Genomic DNA, 23,294 nt, shown 5'->3' with positions numbered 1-23,294 from the left:
AAAAAAAACAAAAAAAAAATTTATTTAAATTTACTATACTATGCTGTAGAAATTTTAAGTAATTAAATTTTAGGAATTACACCCTGCTGTTGTATGTTGATAAGATAGCTTAAGATGTAGGCCTACTTCTAGAGTCTTTCTTTGCATATCAGAAATTTTCTATTTATGTTATTACTAGTAAAGTAAAACATTAAAGAATCGTTTTGAAATCCATTTTACAAAATTAATAAAAAAGGGAGGAAGGGAAGATGTTATGAGTTCATATTATATAAACAACATTGTGACTTGAGTTAACAGTTAACAGTTAAAATAGTACGTATTAGTAAAATATTAAATTACTTTGAAGAATATATACAACTCACATAAGGTGTTTTTAAAAACTTTTCTGCTAGTTTTGCACTCATATCAAAGAATAAATATATTACATTTGCCTGTGTACTTTGAGATTGTTTGCTTGTGCTGGGAATAGGATCGTCTTCCTCATGATCACGTTTGCATGCAGCCGATATAATGTACATTTTATCTTGTTATCCACATAAACATAATTATAATAATACTCCAGAAAGTATGGATATAATTTAACTATCAGATTAAAAAACTATCAACGCCGTATCTTGTGTGCAATGTACATATGAAGAAATAACTTCCAGCCATCCAGTGACTTTCGATGTTAAACGAATGCTGATAGCAAAGTGTTGGAACAGTTCATTATTGCAAAAATAAATTTAATGAAATTGTTTACTTGCCAATTCAAACATCTGCAAAGGAAACCCTTAGGTTAATACACAGAAAACCACATTTTAGAGGATTTGGTGTAATTTTTCAATGTAAAAAGAAAAATAAATAAATAAAATAAAGTATTCATCACTTCCACTAATCTAAATTAAAAATCATTTTTGGGCCACAGTAACTTTCACATTTTAAACATCAGTAATGTAATCATTTGTAAAACTCAAAAACTCTTTGGTGCTGAAACTAAAATTAATGTTTACGTAATTAAATATTGAGGTGTAAATTTGGACATATACAATACATGTTGATGCTATCAGATCCAGAATGGCCAACCGCTGTTATTAGAAATTCTTAAGATGTAACATTACTAAAATGTATACAGATAATTCACAAATATTCAAGGTACTATAAGTAATCATTGCATTGCTTTAATTTGTGCAGGATTAAATAAATATTTCTGTTAATACTTATTAACATTTTCTCAGTGCACAATGCAAAAGTGCTTATTTTTTAAAATCATATTTCGTCAGACAGGAAAAAAAAGTCCAGACAATTTAGGATATTATTTTAAGGGTTATTCATCACTACTTCGAGCAACATAAAGTGAGAGAAAACTATTATGGAAAAGACCAATTTAGCATGGTGGTCAGACATAACAACAGCATTTAAAGATTACTTAATTTTATCAAGATGAGAGCTGGAAATATTTTAGAACTGTCAGCAAACTGATCAACATTTTATGCGTTTGCATTTGTAAAACAGCGCACAACACTGTGACTGCCTGGTGGTTAGTTTTGTTCGAAATGTGGCGAAGGAACCAGTATAGATCTAGTAGAGAATATCCGGTTGTAAACTGAAGACACTGTGGAGGGTGCCACCTTCACCCCCCTATTTATTTGTGCATATGTATTTTTCAAAAAAATAATTTTTTAAAGCTTTTTGTTATTTAGTCTAGTAATAAATAATGTAATTTTCAACTGCTAAAAATAAGTTGGAAAGCAATAGAGCAAACAACAAATTTGTTTCTTTTTAAAAACGAGCTGTTAAGATATCTTTGAAATTTAATACTTTTACTAATATAATTTTTTAAATGTAAATATATTTGTCGAAAAAATGAGTGGGACTCAGGGCAGCTTTGATCCGAGACATGTGTGGCGTGCTGTCGGAGACTATTGTTGCACACATTCGCTTGCCGAGAGCACTGTCGCGTGAAGACCGATGAGAGCTTCTGCCGTCTCGTGGGCTTGGCCACACGTGACGGAGCGGATAGGTTTGTGAGGTGTGATGATATTCGCGAGGTGCACTGCGAACGGGACACCATGTTTCAATATGCACAGGCATGACCTGGCTGCCTACTTCTGCGTCCAGGCTTCGCACAGCGAGTGTCAGCTCCCTGTGGAGTACCGTGCTTACTCGCATATAAGTCACAGCAATTTTACCAGATTTGATGGGAAAAAATTGAAGTGCGACCTATATGTGAAGAAAATTTTTTTTAAATTTTTGAGGATTTTTTTTTTGCAATACAGTAGAATCCCGCCGATGCGACCCCCCTCTGATGCGTCCATTTCGTTTATATGACCGTTTTTTGAGAAACCGTGAAAAATTTGAGCCGAGAAAGTTGAAAATTTGAGTAAAATCGGCTGAAAAACAAGTCTGTTACACTTTGTTGGGCGCTATGTGTTCACGTTTATCTTGGCGAGAGCTGTACTGTAAGCAGGCAGGCATACAACAGACGGCTAAAAATAAATACCACCCCTCTAGACTGTCCACGCGGCAGTGTCTAGCCGAACTCGGCGCTTCCACTATCGCACGAAAAGCCGTCTCAGCTGACATGTTATCTTACCCGCCCGCACGAAAAGCCACTGTGGTAACTTCTGCGAGAGCATAAGAAACTCGTCTGGCCAGGCGTCATACGTGACGTGACACTTACCTCTCCCATCCCCTGCTAATTCTTCAAGAGCCACAAGCCATTTAAAAACAACCCCCCCCTCCCTTTCCAACTAACATTTCAACACATTCCCTCCCTTATTTCAACCTTCTGCGTGAGAAACTGTCAGCATCCTCCTCCCCTCCCACACCGCGTGCGGCAAAAGCCAGGTTATAGTCCATTCTCGGTAAAATAAATATTTTTATGGGCTTATACGACTGTCCTTCGCCGTTAATAAGTGTTTTTTATTTTTTTTTACGCTGTGAAGGGTCGTGGAAAAGATAATTGCTTGAGCTGTCAAAATAAACATCGCTGACGGCAAGGGCGGGAGCGCATCCTGTCGGTCTGTAGCTGTAATTATCTACTCCAAAAACTAACTTGACTTCAATTTTCTATATTCGGTTATTACGAGTACTTGTTGTTACAACAATTTATCACGCCATTATCAGCTCTCGTAGTAGCGGAGTTTTATAGTACCCATTTAACTCTTTCGTGCACGGCGCGCCGGCCGTTCGCGTCATTAAATTACTGGTGCGACCTATATGTGGGGAATCTTAAATACCAAATTCAAGACCTCAAATTATGTGTGCGACCTATATGCGAGTAAATACGGTAATAAATCAGCACCACACAAGTTTCAAGAGATGACTGTCACTACATCAGAGGATGGTGCAACTGCTGTACGCCGACTAAATGTTAAACAGCATTTCATTTTTGGGCTTAAATGCCTGTCTGTGTTTAGAAATTCGAATTTGAGACATGAACTTAACAGTTGCAAGTACTCCTGGGGAGACAGTAAAATGCCCCGCTCACAAGGTGTAACTTTATAACTGTATGTGAACATTAAATTAGACAGCAGTGCTGCCAACTTCTGGGCACACCCATCAGTAATTACATTTATGGATACAATAAATTACATGTAAAGTGAATGTGATAAAGAGTAGACCTAATACTAAAGCTTGGACAGTAATGAGCTAAACCATCCATTACATCATTTAAAAATTACACAGATCTAAAACCAGTTTAGATAAAAAAACAAACTAAAATAAGTACTAGGATATATATTTTTGGTAGGTACTGCAAATTTTGCATGCTTGAATTAATGAATCCTGGTGGGTAAATTTACTTTTGTAGCACATTCATTAATAAAAATTAGGTAAGAAAAATGTATTTTATCGAAATTATTCTGCCATACATATGCAACTAACATGTAATTAAGTTTCTGTGTTTCCGTAATACATAAACAACATCGAAATCAGTAATAATTATTGAAAATCCATAATACTTTGTAGCACTGGGACAGCAAGCTGTTGTCCAGGATTCTGCACACTAATATGGCTAAGGGTTACATGTACCATCTCCAACATTTTCTTTTATGTAAATTTCTAATTTTACGAAACACGCAAAACTTTGTACATAAGAAGGCAGAAGGACAGTTCTGTTAGGGTTTTGATTACCATACCAATAAAATAGTGCAAGGTTCTTTTTGGGACACTTAAATTTCCAAGTTTTAAGTTACTTACATTACAACTTTACGTATGTACATTTTCCTTAGGTCAATGCAAAACACTTTTGAGGACTGAGTTAAGCATGAAATTTCACCGATATTAGTAATTTGATACTAAGTTGGTCCATAGCCCTTAGTCTGCTATAGATCTTTTAAAGAAATCTTTAGAAATTTACTTTTTTGCAAGATACTGAAACTTCAGCAGATGTATTGAACATGGTTGCTGCAAAATAAAAGCAACAAAATGTATTGTTGGTAACGTAATTTTGCCACAAACAAGTGCAACTCTTGCTGCAATGCTAAAATTTTTGGGGGGGGGGGGGAAAAAAAAAAAATCAAAATAATTTTTTTGTTGAATATTTGTATAACCCAGTATTTAATTGTAAATAATTTGTATTGCTGCAAAATTACTATTAAATATTAATTTTTTGCTTAATTTTAGTTAATAAGGTTTTGTGGAAAGTGATTTTTTTTATTTATATGTTGGGAATCACAATTTCATGCCACTATCTATTCGTTTAACTATGAATAGATCAAATAAAAAGATATTGAATTTTGTTTATAAACACAGTTTTATTCAATTGCCACTCTAAAAATCTTGCACGCACAAAATTTGTGAAAAATTCAAAGACGCCCAAAACACTGAAAATATGCACGATAAAGTACATTTGAATTTAGTGTGGTATAGGCATCTACTACCACAAAGCGCACTAGCAGTGACGGGCCATGCACTCCCACTGAATCCACTGAGGATCTTCTGGGACAGGCTGCGCAGCGAGGCACCTGCTTAGAATTTTGAGGCAACTCCTGAGGATTCGGCAGAAGATCCGGACGATCCTAAGCTGAAAACTGTGCGACCACGACACAGGACGTTACAGGATAAAAGATTAATGCATTACAGGGCCGACTGTCATGTGTTCTATTAGCAAGAGACATACAGTTCGATCTAGATATTACAAATTTCTTGAAGAAAACTCACAAAGGGCTTTCAAAACTCAGCAGGTACTCCAAAACAAAAAGAAAAATGCCAAAAATCAGGCTAAATACAGAGGAAAATAGAGAAAGAAACTCATGAAAGCTGCTACTTCTAGTTCTGATATTGGCGTGCTGTCAGAGGCTGCACGAACGAAAACCAGTATGTTTGCCTGATGCCATCAAAGCGGTGGCCATCTTCGGAACATGACTAACGAACGCCGCCAGACAGATGAAATTGAATTTTGCAAAACATTAGATGAGTTGCAGGCTTAAAGTGTAGGAAGCAGGCTTCACTGTTTCAAGGCATGCTCTTTACACTAGGCTTATTCCCAAATATTGTTGGACTTGATTAGGGTCATGCCATGTAGTGACTGTGCTGGTTCGTTCTCCAAACCTAGCAATGATTGCACAAACAGCAGCCTGCTGGAGAGTATTGTAGTGTCACTTTAAGAAAGAATCACTTGCCTCAATGCTGGGAGCAAAGCAATGTGCCTCTTTGTTCCAAGATGACGAGGCATGCGTGTCAATCAGGATCACCGCTGCCAAGGAGCAGCAGTGCCTTGTCATGCTCGTTGACTATAGAGTCCCGCTTCCAGACCAACACTTTATTACTGGAGAGAGGCATAAGCATGTACCCTCAGTCTACGGTGGAATTTGTAACAAGCCGAATGGTAAGAATGATCTCAAGGATGTTACCTACAGAAACCCAACATTCAATGCAGTTCAAAGTGGAAAACATGCTCAGTCTACTGCTGCAACACACGCCCGTGATATTCACACTCTACTGAAGGCAACTAGCTTTTCAGAAATGCTAAAAACTGACAAGGACAATGTTAAGTCAATACTGATTTTCACTGTAGACATGGGTCCAGATGAAAATCCAAAGTAAGTTCCAGCATCGAACTTCAGCATGCATATAAGAGTGGCTTCGATAAACAGAGCTTAATTTATTCTTTTTTTTTTACAGTTTTCCTAAAAAAATCACATTTACGATCCAACATTTCTGAACATTCAATTTTGATACTATGTTTGTGGCGATGAATGCTCCACGACGCAATGCTTTCAATTGTGTTGAGTGTAAGACGGCACCACTAAGCAAGCAGTTAACGGGAGTTGTTCTGCTGCATGATACCTACGGGACGCATCTGGATGCACGAGGGAAAACCCTGACCCCGAACACTTGAGCTCAAGAATTCTCAGGGAGCTGGTGAGCTTTGGCGGATCTCTGGAGCAAGTTAGTGATGAGACTCCTTCCCTGTAACCCCACGGTAACAGGGTCTGCACCCCAAAGCAGCAGTACCTGAGCCCATGGATGCAGTCTGGTACTCCTCACAGGTCACAGAGTTGCAGTACTGTTTGCAGGTTAAAAAAGATTTCAAATTTACTTATTATTTTAATCAAAGTTATTTTGTAAATGATGATATATTTTAAATTATTCATAGGTTGCGAAAAAGACAGTGCCAATTGCTGCAGAGAACTGCGCAGTGATCTAAAAATAATCCTTAACAATGGATTCCTCCCACAATCTGTAGTTTTTCCAGGATGTGGATACGGGGAGGCTGCATGGGTTGAAAGCATTTAGAAAATGTATAGGGAGCCCACTTCTTGCCACTGTACAGGTGCCAATCTGTACTTTCAGTGAGCCCCTGCCGTAAGACTTCGCCTGTCCGACAGTGCAGGGTGACGCCGAGCCTGGGTGCCGGAAATGAAAGGTGTGTTACATTTACACAACCAATTTTTTAGATACCAATATCTGACCTAATATATGTTTTCCTCACTTTTTATTTTACACTACTGTCCTTGCCAGTCCTGCCACCTGCAGCCTTGTGTGAACCAAGACTCTTCTGAGAACGGCCACAGATGCTCCTGGCACATCGAAGCACTGCAGAGAAGTGTTGTGCGGTGTGATCCATCCTCTAACTGGCGAGGAAGACGCTGAGTGACTACAGGAAGACGAGGTGCCAGACCAAGTGCCATCTGCTGCTGCGTCTGACGAACTGCAGATTGTCTCTGACAGGGCAGCGCGGCTTGCCAACCCGTTCAGCCTGGATGATGATTGATGATCTGAACTGAACCAGCTTCTTTTCTTCGACTGATTTCCTCTAAGGTTGTTTCAAATCTAGTCGTTCACTATGTCATGCAAAGAATTCCTTTTTTGTAATTTTTTGACTGATTTGTTTTCATACTTAAAAATTGTTTCAAATCTTAACTTTCATAATTATTTTTCAAAAAATAAAAATCTATTTATGTCAAACAATGTTTTAAATTTAACTGAACCTTTTCTAATAGCATTTAACTATTTAATGCTTTTCAGGGTGTAGTAACGGGTGAACTGACTCGTGTAGTGTGGTAACGAAGGAACGGATTGGACGCGGGATTGTGTGGAACAGTGGAACAATGAATACTGTAAGCGTGGGACGTACATGTGTTTTGTAATAGTAGTGTGAAATAAAGAGATACAACACTGGCGACGAGGATCAAGAGAAGCGTAGTCGAGCGGTGTTTCGCTTATAGTGGTAGCGATTACATACAGGACGTAGGCGGCATTACAGTACGCAGTGCGGAACTTGGGAAGTGAGTAAACCAAGATGGCATTAGGAAAAATTGAAGAATTTAATGGAGTGGAAGGGGATTTCGAGTGCTACATCGAGCGGCTGGAACACTATTTTAATGCGAATAAAATTAAGGATGAAGAAAAACGCAGTGTGTTTTTGACACTGTTAGGTCCTAAATCATATGCGGTGTTGAAAAACTTGTGTGTGCCAGCCAAGCTGGGAACAAAGTCATTCGAAGAACTAGTTGAAATACTCTCCACGCATTATGCGCCCAGGAAGATTATAATTGCGGAGCGTGTAAAGCTTTTACGGAGGCGACAAGGGGCGACAGAAAGTATAACGGAGTAGGCGGTGACCCTGCAAAAGTTATTCATGTCGTGTGAGTACGGTCAATTTCTGGAGGAAGCTCTATGAGATGCGTTTGTAAGTGGGTTAGGTAATGAAAAAATAGTGCAGAAACTACTGGTGGAAGATAAACTGACTTTTCAGTCAGCGCTGGAAAAAGCATTAATAATGGAGGCAGCGTTGAAACAGTCCAAAGAGTTACGGCTGGAAAAGGAACAGTTCAAGCAAGAGGAATTGGACCGCGATGGGGATAGTGCATTTGTTATCCGGGCTAAGAAAATGAGTGGAATGGTGGCTGGGGACCGAAGGACTATCGGCGAGAGATCAGGGTCAATGCAGCGCCAGCAGATGAAGTGTTACCGGTGTAATGGTACCACACATGTGGCCGCCCGTTGTCCATTTGAAGGTTATGTGTGTAATGGGTGTAAAAAACGGGGTCACCTAAAAAGGGCATGTAGGGCAAGCAGAGTGCAGTACGTGAGTGAGTCAAGCAAGGACGAAGGGAACTGGGACTTGATGAACATTGATTTTAATGAGGTGAAGGGTGAGACTAACGCCTTTAAGGTCAAAGTGTGGTTAAACGGTTCCCCGGAACGTATGATAGTTGACACTGGGGCAGTGGTATCTGTGTGTTCGAGTAGCACTTATCAGCAAAAGTTGAAATCGTGTACATTGCGTAACACCAGTCTAAACTTAAGAACATACTCATGGCAACCTTTGCACATCATCGGAGAGTGTAGTGTTCCGGTGGAGTATCAGGGGCAAAGAGTAACGCTGCCAATGGTGGTGGTGGTTAGCCGTGGGAAGATGTTACCCATCTTGTTGGGGCGTAATTGGCTATCATCATTGCAATTGGACTGGAAAGGTATCATTGGGGAAAAGGGCGAAACACCTCAATGAGTCATTCACCAAGTACGAGATCGACAAGTCACAAGCAAGCGGTAAACCCTCGTGAGATGATGTGCGAACACAAATCGGTTTTTGGACGCAACGTGGGAGTCATCTCCGGTGCGGAAGCAGAGATGATACTGAAGGAAGGTGCTGTTCCTGTATTCTGCAAGGCCAGGAGTGTGCCTTTTGCGAAGAAGGCAGCCGTGAAAGCAGAGCTGGACAGATTAGTGCAAGCGGGAGCAATTTACCGTGTCAGTAAGTCGCAGTGGGCAACGCCACTTGTTTGTATCTGAAAAAAAGATGGGATGGGGGGGGGGGGGGGGTCGTCTGTGTGCGGATTATAAAATAACATTGTACCCTGTAGTTGAGTTGGATCACTACCCCCTGCCCAAGGCGGAGGAGATTTTTAGTGAGTTGGCAGGGGCCAAGGTTTTTTCTGTAATCGACTTGCACTCAGCACATACCCAGTTGCCCGTTAGTAAACAAAGCCAACCCTTGCTCACAATAAATACACATAAGGGGCTATTTCGTTATACCCGTCTCCCGTTTGGGTTCTGTAGTGCCCCGTGTATATTCCAAAAAACTATGGAGCAGGTTTTTAAGGGCATTAAGGGAGTTCATGTGTACTTAGATGACATTTTAGTAGTTGGTGCAAGTTTAGAGGAGGCCCGAAGTCGGCTAGATGAGGTGCTGAGACGGTTGACAACCTATGGCATAAGGGCTAGAGAGGAGAAGTGCAAATATATATGGGACACCGGTTGTCGAGCAAAGGCATTCAGCCAAAGGAGGACAAGATGAAGGCTATTCGGGGGGCACCAGCCCCCAAGGACATTACTGAACTCCGATCATACTTAGGGTTACTACAATTTTATAGCAAGTTCCTGCCAGACGTGGCATCAGTGTTACACCCGCTATATCAATTGTTGCAAAAAGGAGAGTCATGGCAGTGGACTACAGAGTGTAGTAAGGCTTTTGACGACTCTAAGATGATGTTGTTGGGCAGTCCCGTACCATACGACCCAGAGTTGCCTCTCATAGTGACGGCGGACGCAAGTGCCTACGGAGTAGGGGCAGTGTTAGCGCACCAAATGCCATCCGGTGAAGAATGCCCTATAGCTTTTGCATCCAGGACCTTGTCAAAGGCGGAAAGGGACTACAGTCAAGTAGAACGGGAAGCTCTCAGTTTAGTGTATGCAGTACAAAGGTTCTACCGCTACTTGTACGGGCGGAAGTTTGTTTAAATTACAGATCACAAGGCACTCACAACGCTGTTTGGAACAAAGCGGGGTGTTCAAGTTATGGCGGCGGCCAGAATACAGCGTTGGGCAATAGCATTGGGAGCTTACATGTACCAGGTGAAGTACAAAGCTGGTTCAGAGATCTGCCATGTAAACACGTTATCACGCCTACCGGAAATACTTGCACCTACAGCAGTGGGGGGCGAACAAAATTCACAGGAGGAGGAGCTGGGAGTGTTTTTCTTCGCACCGTTTCAGATTGGGCCATTGGAGGCTTCAGACATCGCGGAAGCTACTTGGAAGGACAAGGTTCTGTCAAGGGTGTCCGACATGGTGTTACGAGGGTGGTCAGCCACAGTTCCAGCGGAATTGAAGTGTTTTTCATCCCGGAAGTCAGAGCTGTCGTTGGAACAAGACTGTGTACTGTGGAGGTCCAGGGTGGTCATACCGGAGCGACTGCAACAGGAGGTATTGAAGTTGTTGCACGAAGAGCACCCGGGGGTTACAAGAATGAAAATGTTGGCCAGAAGCTATGTGTGGTGGCCTGGCATGGACATGCAGATAGAAGGTGTGGTCCATCAATGCAGCCTGTGTCAGCAATCTCAAATGACGGAGTGGCCAGTTCGGAGGTGGCAACAAGTGCACCTGGACTTCGCAGAACACCATCAAAAGTTCCTAATAGTGGTAGACGCGTACTCTAAGTGGTTAGACGTCATTCCAATGACATCTACCATGGCGTTTCACACAGTGGGGAAGCTTAGAACTCTTTTTGCAGCGTTCGGGTTGCCAGAGGTGGTGGTGACGGACAATGGTCCGCCTTTTCAGTCAGACGAGTTTGGCAAATCTCTGTCCGCAAATAGTGTGAAACATGTCCGAACTCCACCTTATCATCCGCAATCAAATGGTGCGGCGGAACGACAAGTACAGACTGTCAAGATAGCTCTGAGGCGTCAATTGCAAGAGGGCCGCAGCAAGGCACACACCCGCACGCTACAACATATGGTCGACGTATTTTTGTTTGCTTATAGGAATACTCCACATTCCTTGACTAAGAAAACCCCCACGGAATTGTTTTTACAGCGACAGCCTCGCACTCGGTTGTCGCTGTTAAAGCCGTCATTTTCGCACATGTCAGCACGCCAGGAACAAGTGAAACGTAGACTGGATCACAAATGGGGGCTCCGAGAGTTTTTGCCAAGGGAGATTTGGTCTGGATAAAAATGGTGCAGGGAGAGGAGTTCAACTGGGTGCCAGGATCAGTGAAGCAGGTAGTGAGTGCGGTCACTTACCGAGTTCAAGATGGTTCACATGTCAGATATGTTCATGCGGACCACTTGAAGCTGACAGAGACAAGAAACAATGGAACTCTACGTCCAGGGAAGCACTTGGTGGGGAAATACGCAGGTGGGCAGCTGGGTGAAGAAGGAAGGGTGACAGAACCAGAAGCAGAGACAGTTACATCAGCGCCCAAGGAGTCACACGTGGGGGAGGCCTCAGGTCAGACTCCGGAAGGGAGGCATCGGTTTTCGGGGATTTCCGCCTTCAACGCCAGTAGCCGCTCCCTACCCCAGGCACTCTGGTAGATTGGATGCGGGATTGTGTGCAACAGTGGAACAATGGATACTGTAAGCGTGGGAATGTACATGTGTTTTGTAATAGTATTGTGAAATAAAGAGATACAACACAGGGAAACTCTAGGTCTAGGTGAAATCTTATGTAAGAAGTAGGAAGGGGGGTGCGAGAAATCTTATATGTCATTACATGGGGATGGGGGGAAAGGGGGTAAAAATTGGCCAAAATCTATCTTACGTAATTAAAGAACGGCCCATAAGAATTAACACACTTAAATGGAGGAAGAAAGTTCATCAGAGTGGCCACACAAAATCTCGAAAGAAATTCCCTTACTTTTCCAGGTTTCCCTGACCAAATTATAAATTTTCCTGACCCTTATTTTATACTGTTACACTACTTCACGTTTAAATATTAATCAGCATTCTTTTTCCAATTGCAAGCATTCAACAGACAAATGAGTAAACAAAGATTGAACTTAATTTTATTCAAGGTAAGGCAATATTAATGTGATATTATGTATTTCTAGTAGTTTATTATCCATGCACAAAACTCACAGAGTAAAAACATAATGAGATTATGTAAGAAATCCAAATGAATTGTAGCAGACAATAAAGTTACCAAAATAAGACACAGAAATTATAAAAAAAGAGACATTTTTCCACAAAAATGATCATAATTACAAAATCCTTATTTTTTTTACTTCCTAACATGTTTTCCAATTAATATCTAATGGGGCATTGTGATACTACACAAATAGTTTACCAGTAATTGATCATTTTAAAGAGTGGTTATATTATGTACATTAAACAAGAGTAAAATTGTTATAATGGTTAGATTAGCTTCATTAACATCACTTAACAGTGTAGATGGTTGTTTAGGTTAGGATACCTAAGGTTACCTACTTTAGATTTACTTTAAAAAAATGTTAAGTAAATGTTATCTTCTATAAAAACACTATAAAATAGTAAAGATGTTTTGTTAGTTTAAGTAAGCTACATTATATTGGTAATTCCTAACCAATTGTTCAAACAATATCTCAGAATTTTTAATGTAGCTAACTTAACTTAACTGATTATTTTCACAATATCAGAGTATTTGTAATATGTTACCTAACCTCACCAATTGTATCACAACACCCTATTTAAGAATGATGGTAAAGCACGTCAAGGAGTAAAAAAAACCTATTTTTACAGACAAGTGGGTCTCCTTTAGAATTACTCGAATAAGCCTCGCACCCCTGAAATTTAGACCATAACCAAACATATTTGAATGGAATAAGCCAAACTTAAACCTAGACCTTAGAATCATATTTCAACCTTCTATCAATTTTTTTATTCTGGACTTGCATTATCATTCCCAATTATAACATGCCTTAAAGGTTTCCTATAAAAAATAATATAGCATTCTCTGTACTGTTGTAGATGTCTACCAGTTATTTTTTACTCACTATATTCTTGCTGCAAGAATACTATTAAAAGTTTCAATACTTCCATTGAAATTCTTGAAGTAAACTGTAAATACACGTCTCTATGGATATTACGCAGAAAATATTTTATTTAAGGATTTACTGTGAATGATATGTTTACCTTGAAGCAAGGAAAAAAATGATCATGAATGAAAAATAATAAGTACCATGATGACCAAAAATGTTTTGTTTACTACAGTGAAGTGCCATTAAAAGTTCGGCCACAATCTTATTTTTTCCCTCCAGTCATGTATACACCAACTATTTTCCCATAAAATGATTTCCCATTTCCTTATCAATTTTAATAATTTTATAAGTTTTCAGCCACCGCAGATAATCGCAACCGCAAACCTTCATTAATCATTGCCATGTCTTTATCACAAATACAGTACACTCCCTATTTAACGCGGTTGTCGGGGGACATAACTTTTACCCGCGTTGTTGCATAACCGCGATGTTTCGATGTGACCAAGGTCAAAAGGCATAAAACACCGCCTGTGTTCTAATAGGTCGGCAAGCACGCACAGTATAGACGGCCCGCCTTTGTGCGGACTTTGCATCCGCAGTTTTCACTAAACGCGGGTGAAAAAAAAAATAATAAATTTTAAAGATAAATATTAAATGTTGAATTTAATTTTTTATTTTTCCGCACGCCGCGCACAGTTTGTCGCACGGCCTACGAGCGCGCCACACGCCGCCATACACACGTGCGGCACACAAGCTGCTGCCAGTCTCGTGATGTCAGCCACAGTATCTGCTTCGTCAGTGTCCGTAACAAAGTAAGTGCAGTGTGTGCGGTTACACACGATTCTGTGGTCAAAGTCTTCTAAATAGAAAGGCCATAGTAATACTTCAAACCGAATATGAATCGCAAAGTACCGAGTTTGATTGACAAAATAAAAATTCTAGATTTACGTACTTACAGATAGCGTGTCTTTTGCAGAAGTATGCAGCAGATACGTGAAAAACGATTCTAGCATTCGTACAATATAAAATAAAGAATCGTCTATCGTGTAAAGTGGTTAGTTAAACTTTGTTATCCATGCTTACAGTAAATTATAAATGGTCACATGTGGGATACAAAAATTGCGCCAAAATAATTTTAGCGCAATCAGTGGCGCCGTATTAAAAAGTCTGTTAAACGTTGTCTTTACTTATTCCATCAAAAGCTGTGTCGAGTTGCTGAGTGTGTGTGGCTCGGATCGGCAAGTGTTATATTCCCCAGCCTGTGGTTAAAGGTCGGGAGACCGCAACACATGAACATTTCCGGGGCTTGTTTACTACCTCACGGCAAAAGTGGTACAGTATGGTTCACGTAAGTATTGGACCACTGGGAATTCCTCGGCAAAGATTAAAAATACGCTAGCTGATTTACTTTACTATTTAATGTTAAAACATTATACAAAAGTAAAAAGATGAACGTGTATAATACAACGAATAATATTACGTCTGTAGGTTCAAGTTGTAACAAAACATTTATATGTCTCCGCTTGTCAACACACGTGACCACGAGAAGTGTGCAGACGGAAATGAGTGAACTACTCAAGGTCACCAGACTTCCCCCCTTTCGTCTTAATCGCCCCTCTCATCACTGGCGCTTATATTCCACTCCTCCCGTCTACCCGGGTGTCTTGGTCGCATATTCTCGGCTCGCCTCTCCCCAAACCTATCCAACATCAATCCCCAGCCGAGTCACGCTGGATAATGTCGCTGGACGGTGGGCTTTATCGGGTCCCCTGTCCGATGCTTTATTTGTGGGTTAAAAAAAATGTTAAGAACTAGTGTTTTAGAAAATAACACTGGGCTGGATTGGACCATAATTTGAAAACACTACAAGATAAAGGAATAATGTACGGAGATATCTTGTTTAGAATTTCACTGCGGACATTTTCTACGCCTAGGCTTTTTTCTGCCCGATGCTTAGTTTGTGAGTTACAACGCAAAATTATCCTAATCGGCTGTCAACAATTTATTCCATTATTATTACAGTAGAAACTCGTTAATCCGTGACGCGCTAATTCGGGAATCGGATAATCCGGGACGATTTAAAAGTGCAGAAAAAAAAAAAGAGAAGTAAAAATTGTCAGCGCTTAAAATTAACGTCACGCGGGCCGGCGGCCGGCAAACACTGCAAGCCTTCGCATGGGCCGCCAAACTCTGCAACGCTGTTTGTACCGACCCTTTGTGTCGTCCCCCTTTCAGCTGTCACATTTGTCACTCTTTAAATTTGAGGGGAATGTCCTGACTTCTGCTTCCCGTCTCCCTTTGTTTGTTTCCGCCCGCCAACGCACGGCAGGCGCCTGGCGAGTGACGTGTCTGGCTGGCATTCGGCTGTACGATGGGGGAGGGGGGGGGGGGGGGGGGGTGCAAGGTCAGCACGATCTTATCTTTCTCTCTTCTGCTGTTGTAAATGACCGTGAACTAATGGCTAGGCAGTGCCGTATTTTTTTAAGCCGAGACTAATTCGAAGAAGGTCCTTACCGTGAACGGATTATCCGGGTTTATTACTTTTTTTTTTTACAGGATTTTAATTATCCGGGCATCGGCGGGGTCCCAATTAACACGAATAATGGAGAGTTTACTATTTTTTATCCATCTGCTGCCAAGGCGCAGTAAGCCTCGGTAGATGTTACGTCACATGACCTTGGCCTACCCAGCTGCACGCCGGTGTCTGAGAAGCTTGACAAGACCTTCCGGGCTTTTAATCGCTAGACCGTGAAATTCGGTAATCCGTAATTATCTCGTTCCCGACCATCACGAATTAACGAGGTTCTACTGTGTTATTATTATTATTATTCATTTCTGATTGGGGGACATGGTTTGACCCGCGATATACCCGATTCCGCGATCTATCGGGGCGCGGTATACCGGGAGTTTACTGTATATGCACTTTCAAACCACATGCAAGAAGTCTGTTACTAAACCAACAGCAGGCTAACCAACATTGGAGCTTGAAGGAACTTTTTCTACGCAGCGTTGCCTTGCAGTGTTGTCAAGTTTTGAATAAGCAGCGCACCATACCTTTGAACACACATTTAAAAAAAATTCTGCATGGATTATTGAATGAATATGGTGATTTGCACACACAATTTTGAAAATGATACAGCTAACTCACTTTTTTATAATGAATGGCCATTGAAGAAACCGTTATGTACAATGCTGAAACAACCTTATCTCAAACAATTCCCTGACCCATGAAAAATATTTCTGACTTTTCCCAAGTTTTCCCTGACTTTTTCAGATTCCCTGACATTACCCGGTTTCCCCAGTCTGTGGCCACCCAGTTTACGCACGTATTGAAGAACTAGTTGAAAAACAAACTTCACACAAACAGCTGTACATCAATCATGCAGGGGTGCGCGAGGCACGGACGAGTGTGCGACGGCCACCTTGCAGGAGTTGAGGGTGCGGCTGAAGCGGATGTCGACGTCGTCCTTGAACAGCTTGGGGTCGTTCTTTATGGACTGGGGCATGGTCACGGAGGAGGCGTCCGACATGGAGCTGTGGAGCAGGTCGTTGAAGTGCACGTTGTCCATGCACTGCAAGCACACACCTGCATATGTCACTGCATTCATTACAACTAACCAAGTTATTCTTGGAAATAACTACTATACCATTTGTTATTCTTACTAATGCAAAACACTCACTGGAAATGCAAATTTAAAGTTGGTATACATGCTATTTTTTCATTCTTACTTCAATGAGTTACATAGTATTAGTGAATTATGTTCAATGCATTTTTTTATATGTGGAGATTGCTGACCAGCTAAAGTTGTCCCGAACCATTGTGGGTTTTCCATCCATTGTTGCTATTTCGTATACCTTATATGTCATTTTTCACATTTGTGACTCTGCAAGACTCCTCCTGCCTTAGCTTTGCACCGTTTGCTTATGATATAATATATATTTCATTAAGGCAGTATATCAGCCGATATGAGGTCATAGGTAATATAAGCTGATATAAGGACCAAGGTCATAATGACCTAATTTTTCATAGTTGCATTTTATTAGTCTTAATATTCTTGTTAGAAATTTGGATGTTTGTTTATTCTATTCAGAAAAACCATTTAACTACATTTTTACCGGTTTTCACTTTGTTTGCTACGTTAATATTTGTGTATATACATTTTTCAAATTATTTTATTTACTTTCGATGTGGTTTTTATACTTACATTTTATGTTTCGCTTTATTTGGAAGCTTTAATTATAATTCTAGAACATTGTGTATTTCATTGATCAAAGGAAGGGCGAGAGGCAGGTGCGTGACTCAATGGCACCAAGTTTACAGACATTTTTTCAGTTGCCGAGACACTGTGGTGGGTTCTGTATGTATTTCTCATGATGGGAAAATCTGCAGGTGTTCTCTCTCAAGGGAAGTTGTACAATTATTTTGTTTTTGAACAAGCCAAGCAGAAAGAACTTAGTGATTTTTTTATGTTTTATTTCCTGCAAAAAAAAAAGCCTCGATGCGAGGGCAAGGAAACATGCATACTGTTGTGTCCATGTAAGAGCTGGGTTTGTTATTGGTCAAGTGAGGTCACGCACCTGCCTCTTCCCCACGCAGTGGATGCAGTTGCATGTAGCCTCACCAGTCATCGTTCAAGTGCTGCGCCGGCTCATCAAATATATTTTAGAAAAAGAATAAACTTCAAACACTTTTATTTGAGAATCACCATAAACAGTTTTGAGTCATTTAACAGTCACATCAGAGCGTTCGGTCATTGACCCCCCCCCCCCCCCCCCCCCCCCTCCTCGCTCCTCAACCTGGAATCTGCTTCAGGACATACTTTTATACTACCAATGACTCAAACTTAAACTTGTTCTAATAATTGTTTACTCCTTTCTTGTGCTAAGGTACTTCATAAACAGCGTGCGTGACACACAGCACGTGCCAGTGCAGATGCCTTACTCCCGTCTCCAATCACCCTGAGCCGATGGCAACGTCCTGAAACACCGGATTTGAATGTCGCACCGTATCTCTTTGACTTCCTCCTGGACGCAACACTCATGTGTTTCTCTCTTTTCTTTTTCAGGGTCAGTTTTGGTTTGTTTTTACTGGCTCAATTAAAGTTTTTTACTTTATTATGCTGTGTATGTAGCCCTATCATTATCATGAAATAATACGTTAAATTATACAAACATTGTAATGTAAAAATACAAAGAACTATTCTAAATAAAACAAAACATTTGTATAGAAATGAGAGGACTTACGGAACATTTAATGTATCATAGATTATATAAATTTTTGTATTAAAGATGCAAAGGTACAGGTACAGAGGGGCAGCAGCTGGAAGTGGATGAAGTGGAGGCAGCTGCCAGCAGAGGAGGGGGGTTACCTGGCTGATGTCGCTGATCCACGCAGCTTTCTCCTGCATGGTGGGGGCAACCAGGTGCACCACCTGCGGCTGGCTACCCGACTTCACGTCCAGCACCACCTTGAAGTCGCGGTTGTGCCAGCTGCCGGGCGCCGAGTGGTCGCTGATGCCACTCGACTGGCTGGACATGGAGCACACCGACGACCCTGCGAGCACACGCGCGCGGTCGCTCTCACTCCGTCTTCCCACTGAGCTTCCACGAGCACAACCAACTGACGATGAGTGGGATGCACTACTTCACCAACTGGCTGAACAAGGCCAAAGTGATTACTGCAGTACGAGAATGGCACCAACGGATGACAGTATGATATTCACACAAGGGCGATAGCTAAGAAACATAAGAAACTCACAAGTAAATTGTACAGCAGAAGTCATGAATGCTGAGTCCACCCTTGGAGGTCCCGGTGCGAAAGACAAAGATTCATGCAAGAAAAAATGTGATGTACTGCTTCTTAAAGTACGTACACCAATTTTTTATATAAAACAATATTATCATCATGTCACATCCATGTAAGTTAGTGGAGGACAGTTTAGTAACTAGCAGTGAAAACACTCATTTCTTAGGTGAGACTATAACCCCCAACCTCATTGACAAGCGTGAGTATAAGTCATAGGCCACCGGGATAGGTCCAAAGCAAAAAGTCAAGATATAAGGAAGGAAGAAACAAAAAATAAAAACAGAGCAAGCACACTAGGTTTTAAAAGATGTCAAACTTTAGTGAAGCAAGATTAAATATTTTCACGGAGGACAATAAGTTAAAGTAACTAAATTTTTTTTTGCGTTCCAAATATATATGACATACTATGTCAAGCAACACATGAAAGAGCGCAGAAAACCTAACTAGGTTAGATGTCCTGGAAAATATTTAGATGGAAAATATTTAGACAGCAAACTGTTCCATTGTCATGTGTTGCAACAATATTTGTTTAATTTCGTTGCTGGGTTTGAATGTGCTTTGCTGTATTAACGCTGTGCGGTCCAGTTATCTGTGTTGAAACATCATCGGGTTCCTCTGTTTTTCATTGTGATATTCAAGGTGGTTGTACAATATTTGTTTAATTTTGTTGCTGGGTTTGCATGTGCTTTGCTGTATTAACGCTATGCGGTCCAGTTATCTGTGTTGAAACATCGTCGGGTTCCTCTGTTTGTCGTTGAGTTATCCAAGGTGGTTGTTTGTCTGTATTTTCTGTTCTTGTCGCATCTGTCCCATCGTTGGCTGCCCACTGAGTTCATCTGTGCTATGATATTGTTCCGAAAAATTCCTTCCAGAGAAGTCTCTGTGCTGTCTATGCATTAAACATTTAACATCGCCTGATTTATACTTGGTTTCTGAGTGTATGTTAGTGTAATAAACTTTTGTTTGTCCATTTTTCAGTTTTTATCTATAACACATAGTAAAAACTAGCAAGGGGATACTGCAAACATAATGTTTTAAATTAGTGTGATAGGTATTATGGTTTACTAACATACACCCTGAAGATAAGCAACCAGAGCTAGTGGAAAAATAAATCAAGTATTTTCAAATCAAGTAACTCGGAATTTTTTTTTCGTTGAAGCTCAACTAACAGGATTAGGCCAGCTAAACGGTGGCACAAATATACATACCATAATACATGTCTCATGAATATATTTATCAGTTTGTCAGCAGGAACAGCTGTGTTCACTAATAACATTTTTAATGTAGTAGCTGTGTATAGTTTCACTTCTTCCTGTGTTATCTGTCACTTGCTGTTCAGCCCCATGGCTTTCAAAAATTCACTGGTTTCTCACAGTTTTTCCAGTACCAAAAATTCCCCACTAATTCAAGATTTCTCAATTTTCATGGTTAGGTGGCTACCCTGGCCACTGTACAGTCATAATAATAATAATTGTGTAAATATATACCAATTTAATCTACACAGGCTAAACCTTGAAGGCATTAAGAGAATTCAAACTGAGTTGAGTCTAATAATGTATACGGCCACATGTGTGACTCACTCATCTATACAATTTCTAAACCACTTCCAGAGGAGCCATAAACTTTAAACTTTTCAAGCTTATAGATATTGGTCCATAACAATAGGGAAAATTAAAAAAAGCTGAAATTCTAAATTCTTAACAACTGAAAAAAAATTAAAAATCGCATCGCACCATCATCATTGGTGCAGACCTTTCTTTGGAAGTCCACTGTGGCTAGCTGTAATGCCAATGAACATACTGATTAGACCAGTGTATCCAATTTAGCAAGACCTACAATTTCTGTACCGTGATTTTTTGTTGTATCTCCATCAGTTATACCTCAGATGGATCCACATTTTTGATCAAGGGAAATTTTGATTTTTGATGGAATTTTTGGATTATTTGACACATTTAATGAACCGCTGCAGTTTTTGAACTCCGCACGCTTATCCATGTTGAGGAGATCTACAATTATATTCAGATAACATTACAGCTGAGAAGCTACTATTCTAGCCACCAAAATCAAACATCAGGTTGAAAGCATGGCCAAAGCTGATAAACTGAATGAAGACCAGATGGCACAGGTTCCTGGCAAGCCGTGTGGCAGAGCACTTGTGAGACGTGTACCGTACGCAGAACACTGTGTGCTCGTCGAGGGACTCTGACCTCTATCGCTCTTGCAGGCCGTCCACACAGGTCCGAGTCGCACGGCACACATCACACAGCACAGATACTGCACGTGCCGCTGCGATCCTGGATAGTTACCATCATCGTCGTTGGCTCCAGGGTCACTGGGGTCTTCTATCAGTAAGGCATCTGCAAGAGGTACTTTGCCAATGTCCGGGACCAGATGAAGTCTTCCGCCAGACGTCCTGCACAGATAACACAACAGATCCTGCATGTCGTCAATAATCTGCTTCTCAGATTATAAACTAGAACACTCTCCCTGCGAGCAGCTGACTGCTGGCCTATCACCATGGTGATCATTCCTACATCCCACAAGTGGAACATTGTTGGTGGCTGGTGTGTTTTTCAGAGTACTCCCGCATCCCTGACTGCTTCACGCCTCGTCTTCTGCCAAAGCAGCCTGTTACATACACTCCCAGAAGTGTTACTGCAGTAGATGCCACAGCCATTATCACAAACATAATAACATCCAGAGAAAATTATGTTTCAATTATTTTCACACTAGAAATCAAAAATAAATAAAAAACACCTCTAGTTTCAGTTATAAATATAGCATTGATAGAGTTACCTTTCAGAAAAGTGCTGTAGTTTTAACACTCTTGAATAATGTCTGGACCACAAAGATGCACACCTTCTTGTACACCTGAACTTGTCATGTAAGTTGAGTGAAAGTAAGAACTTGCTAGTCTTTGGTATTTCCTGTGCAAGTAGAATGTTAATACATTATGTATTTTTAGTTCTAATGATTTACTAATATCCATTTTTCAAATTAATAAAAAAAATACGGTAAATCGTTTATTAAATTAGCTATGCCACTTTTTTTTACAATTATTGTTGCTAATATAAAGCAAGAAATTGTATAACATATTTTACCATATTATTAATTTTGATAAATTTTGCTAATTTAAACTAACCAAACATTTTATGATAAATTTAATATAGCTAACCTAACCTAAGCAACTGTTAACCCGGTACCATTTTTCAAGTGTAACTACCCTAACATAGCCTCTACAAAATGGTTAATCCGATTTAACTACTTGTTAAAATGGTATGTGCCATTACAAAATAATAATTAAAAAAATTCAGGAAGTGAAAAACTTTCTTTGGAATTTTTTTGTAGAAATTACACTATGCTCCAGGATAAGGTAACATAAATATTAATTAAATAAAAATACCAGATTTAACTACACAGTAAAATAAAATTTTAAGATTAAGACACTAAAATTCATGTTTAGAAGATTTACAATAAGTTTGAATGAATCTGATAGTGTAGGCAACGTAGTAAGGAAGTTTTGAATTTTTTAAAACACTTTTGTTATTTCAACCCCTGTAGTACTAGTTTGTCTCATCAAAAATTGTTCACACAAAAGTTTTTGATAATGGTGAGGATTTTTACAGTAAACTGTAACAGATTTGATATTAATCCTACTAACACAGTTACGATATTTTTCATCCGTCTGACATCGTCCGGGCCTGCGGCCCCTTTTAAGTCCGATATGCCACCGCCCAAACACCATCCACCCTCCATTCAAACCTCCCGCCTACCCGTGCGTACGTGTGCGTGCGTGTGTGTTCGCCCGGAAAGAGGGCGCTGTCGAGCCAGTGCGTCGCACCCCTAAAACATAAGTAATTATAATTATGTTATTTGTTTTTATCTTCCCCAAGTGCAACGTGACGGCAGATCGGCCGGGAGGGTTTTATGTACTTTTAATTTAAAATAATGTATTAAAATATCATAGCGTTTCCGGACATTCCCGAGGAAACCCGAAGCCAGACAATAATTAAATTTAAATCTTAATAATTATAATTTGTACAATCTTTTCTCTTTATTCATAAATTGTCACATAATTTTTAATGCATTCTGTCATGTTAATTTAGTTTCCAGTGGCACGAATTCGCAAATATCTTTTAACTGCAATTGTTTCGGCGGGAGGACGCCATGTTAGTCGAGCGAGCCATGATCTCAGCCCAGTCCGCCGCCATCAACGACCGAGAGTAGACGCGCCAGCACTCCGGGGACCTCACCGTTTGTTTCACCGCCAAGTAATTCTGTTTAAATTTAATTCCGTATAAATCGTTTTCTTTT

General features: G+C 40.3%; 1 protein-coding gene across 1 annotated transcript in view; it reads right to left on the bottom strand.

The window, feature by feature from the left end:
* Positions 1 to 23,294, bottom strand: part of LOC134536698 (ras-specific guanine nucleotide-releasing factor 2-like) — a 400,528-nt gene that overhangs the window by 131,109 nt on the left and 246,125 nt on the right. The window contains exons 11-13 of the mRNA XM_063376561.1: positions 21,287 to 21,393; positions 18,544 to 18,728; positions 16,597 to 16,746 (exon numbers count right to left, since the gene is read on the bottom strand). Of these exons, the coding sequence (XP_063232631.1) occupies positions 16,597 to 16,746; positions 18,544 to 18,728; positions 21,287 to 21,393 (442 nt within the window). The remainder of the gene's footprint in view (positions 1 to 16,596; positions 16,747 to 18,543; positions 18,729 to 21,286; positions 21,394 to 23,294) is intronic.

This window comes from Bacillus rossius, chromosome 11, assembly GCF_032445375.1.
Source record: "Bacillus rossius redtenbacheri isolate Brsri chromosome 11, Brsri_v3, whole genome shotgun sequence".
NCBI classification, from domain to species: Eukaryota; Metazoa; Arthropoda; class Insecta; order Phasmatodea; family Bacillidae; genus Bacillus; species Bacillus rossius.
Note: the sequence above shows the minus strand (reverse complement) of the source record. Positions and strands in the feature narration are given on the sequence as shown.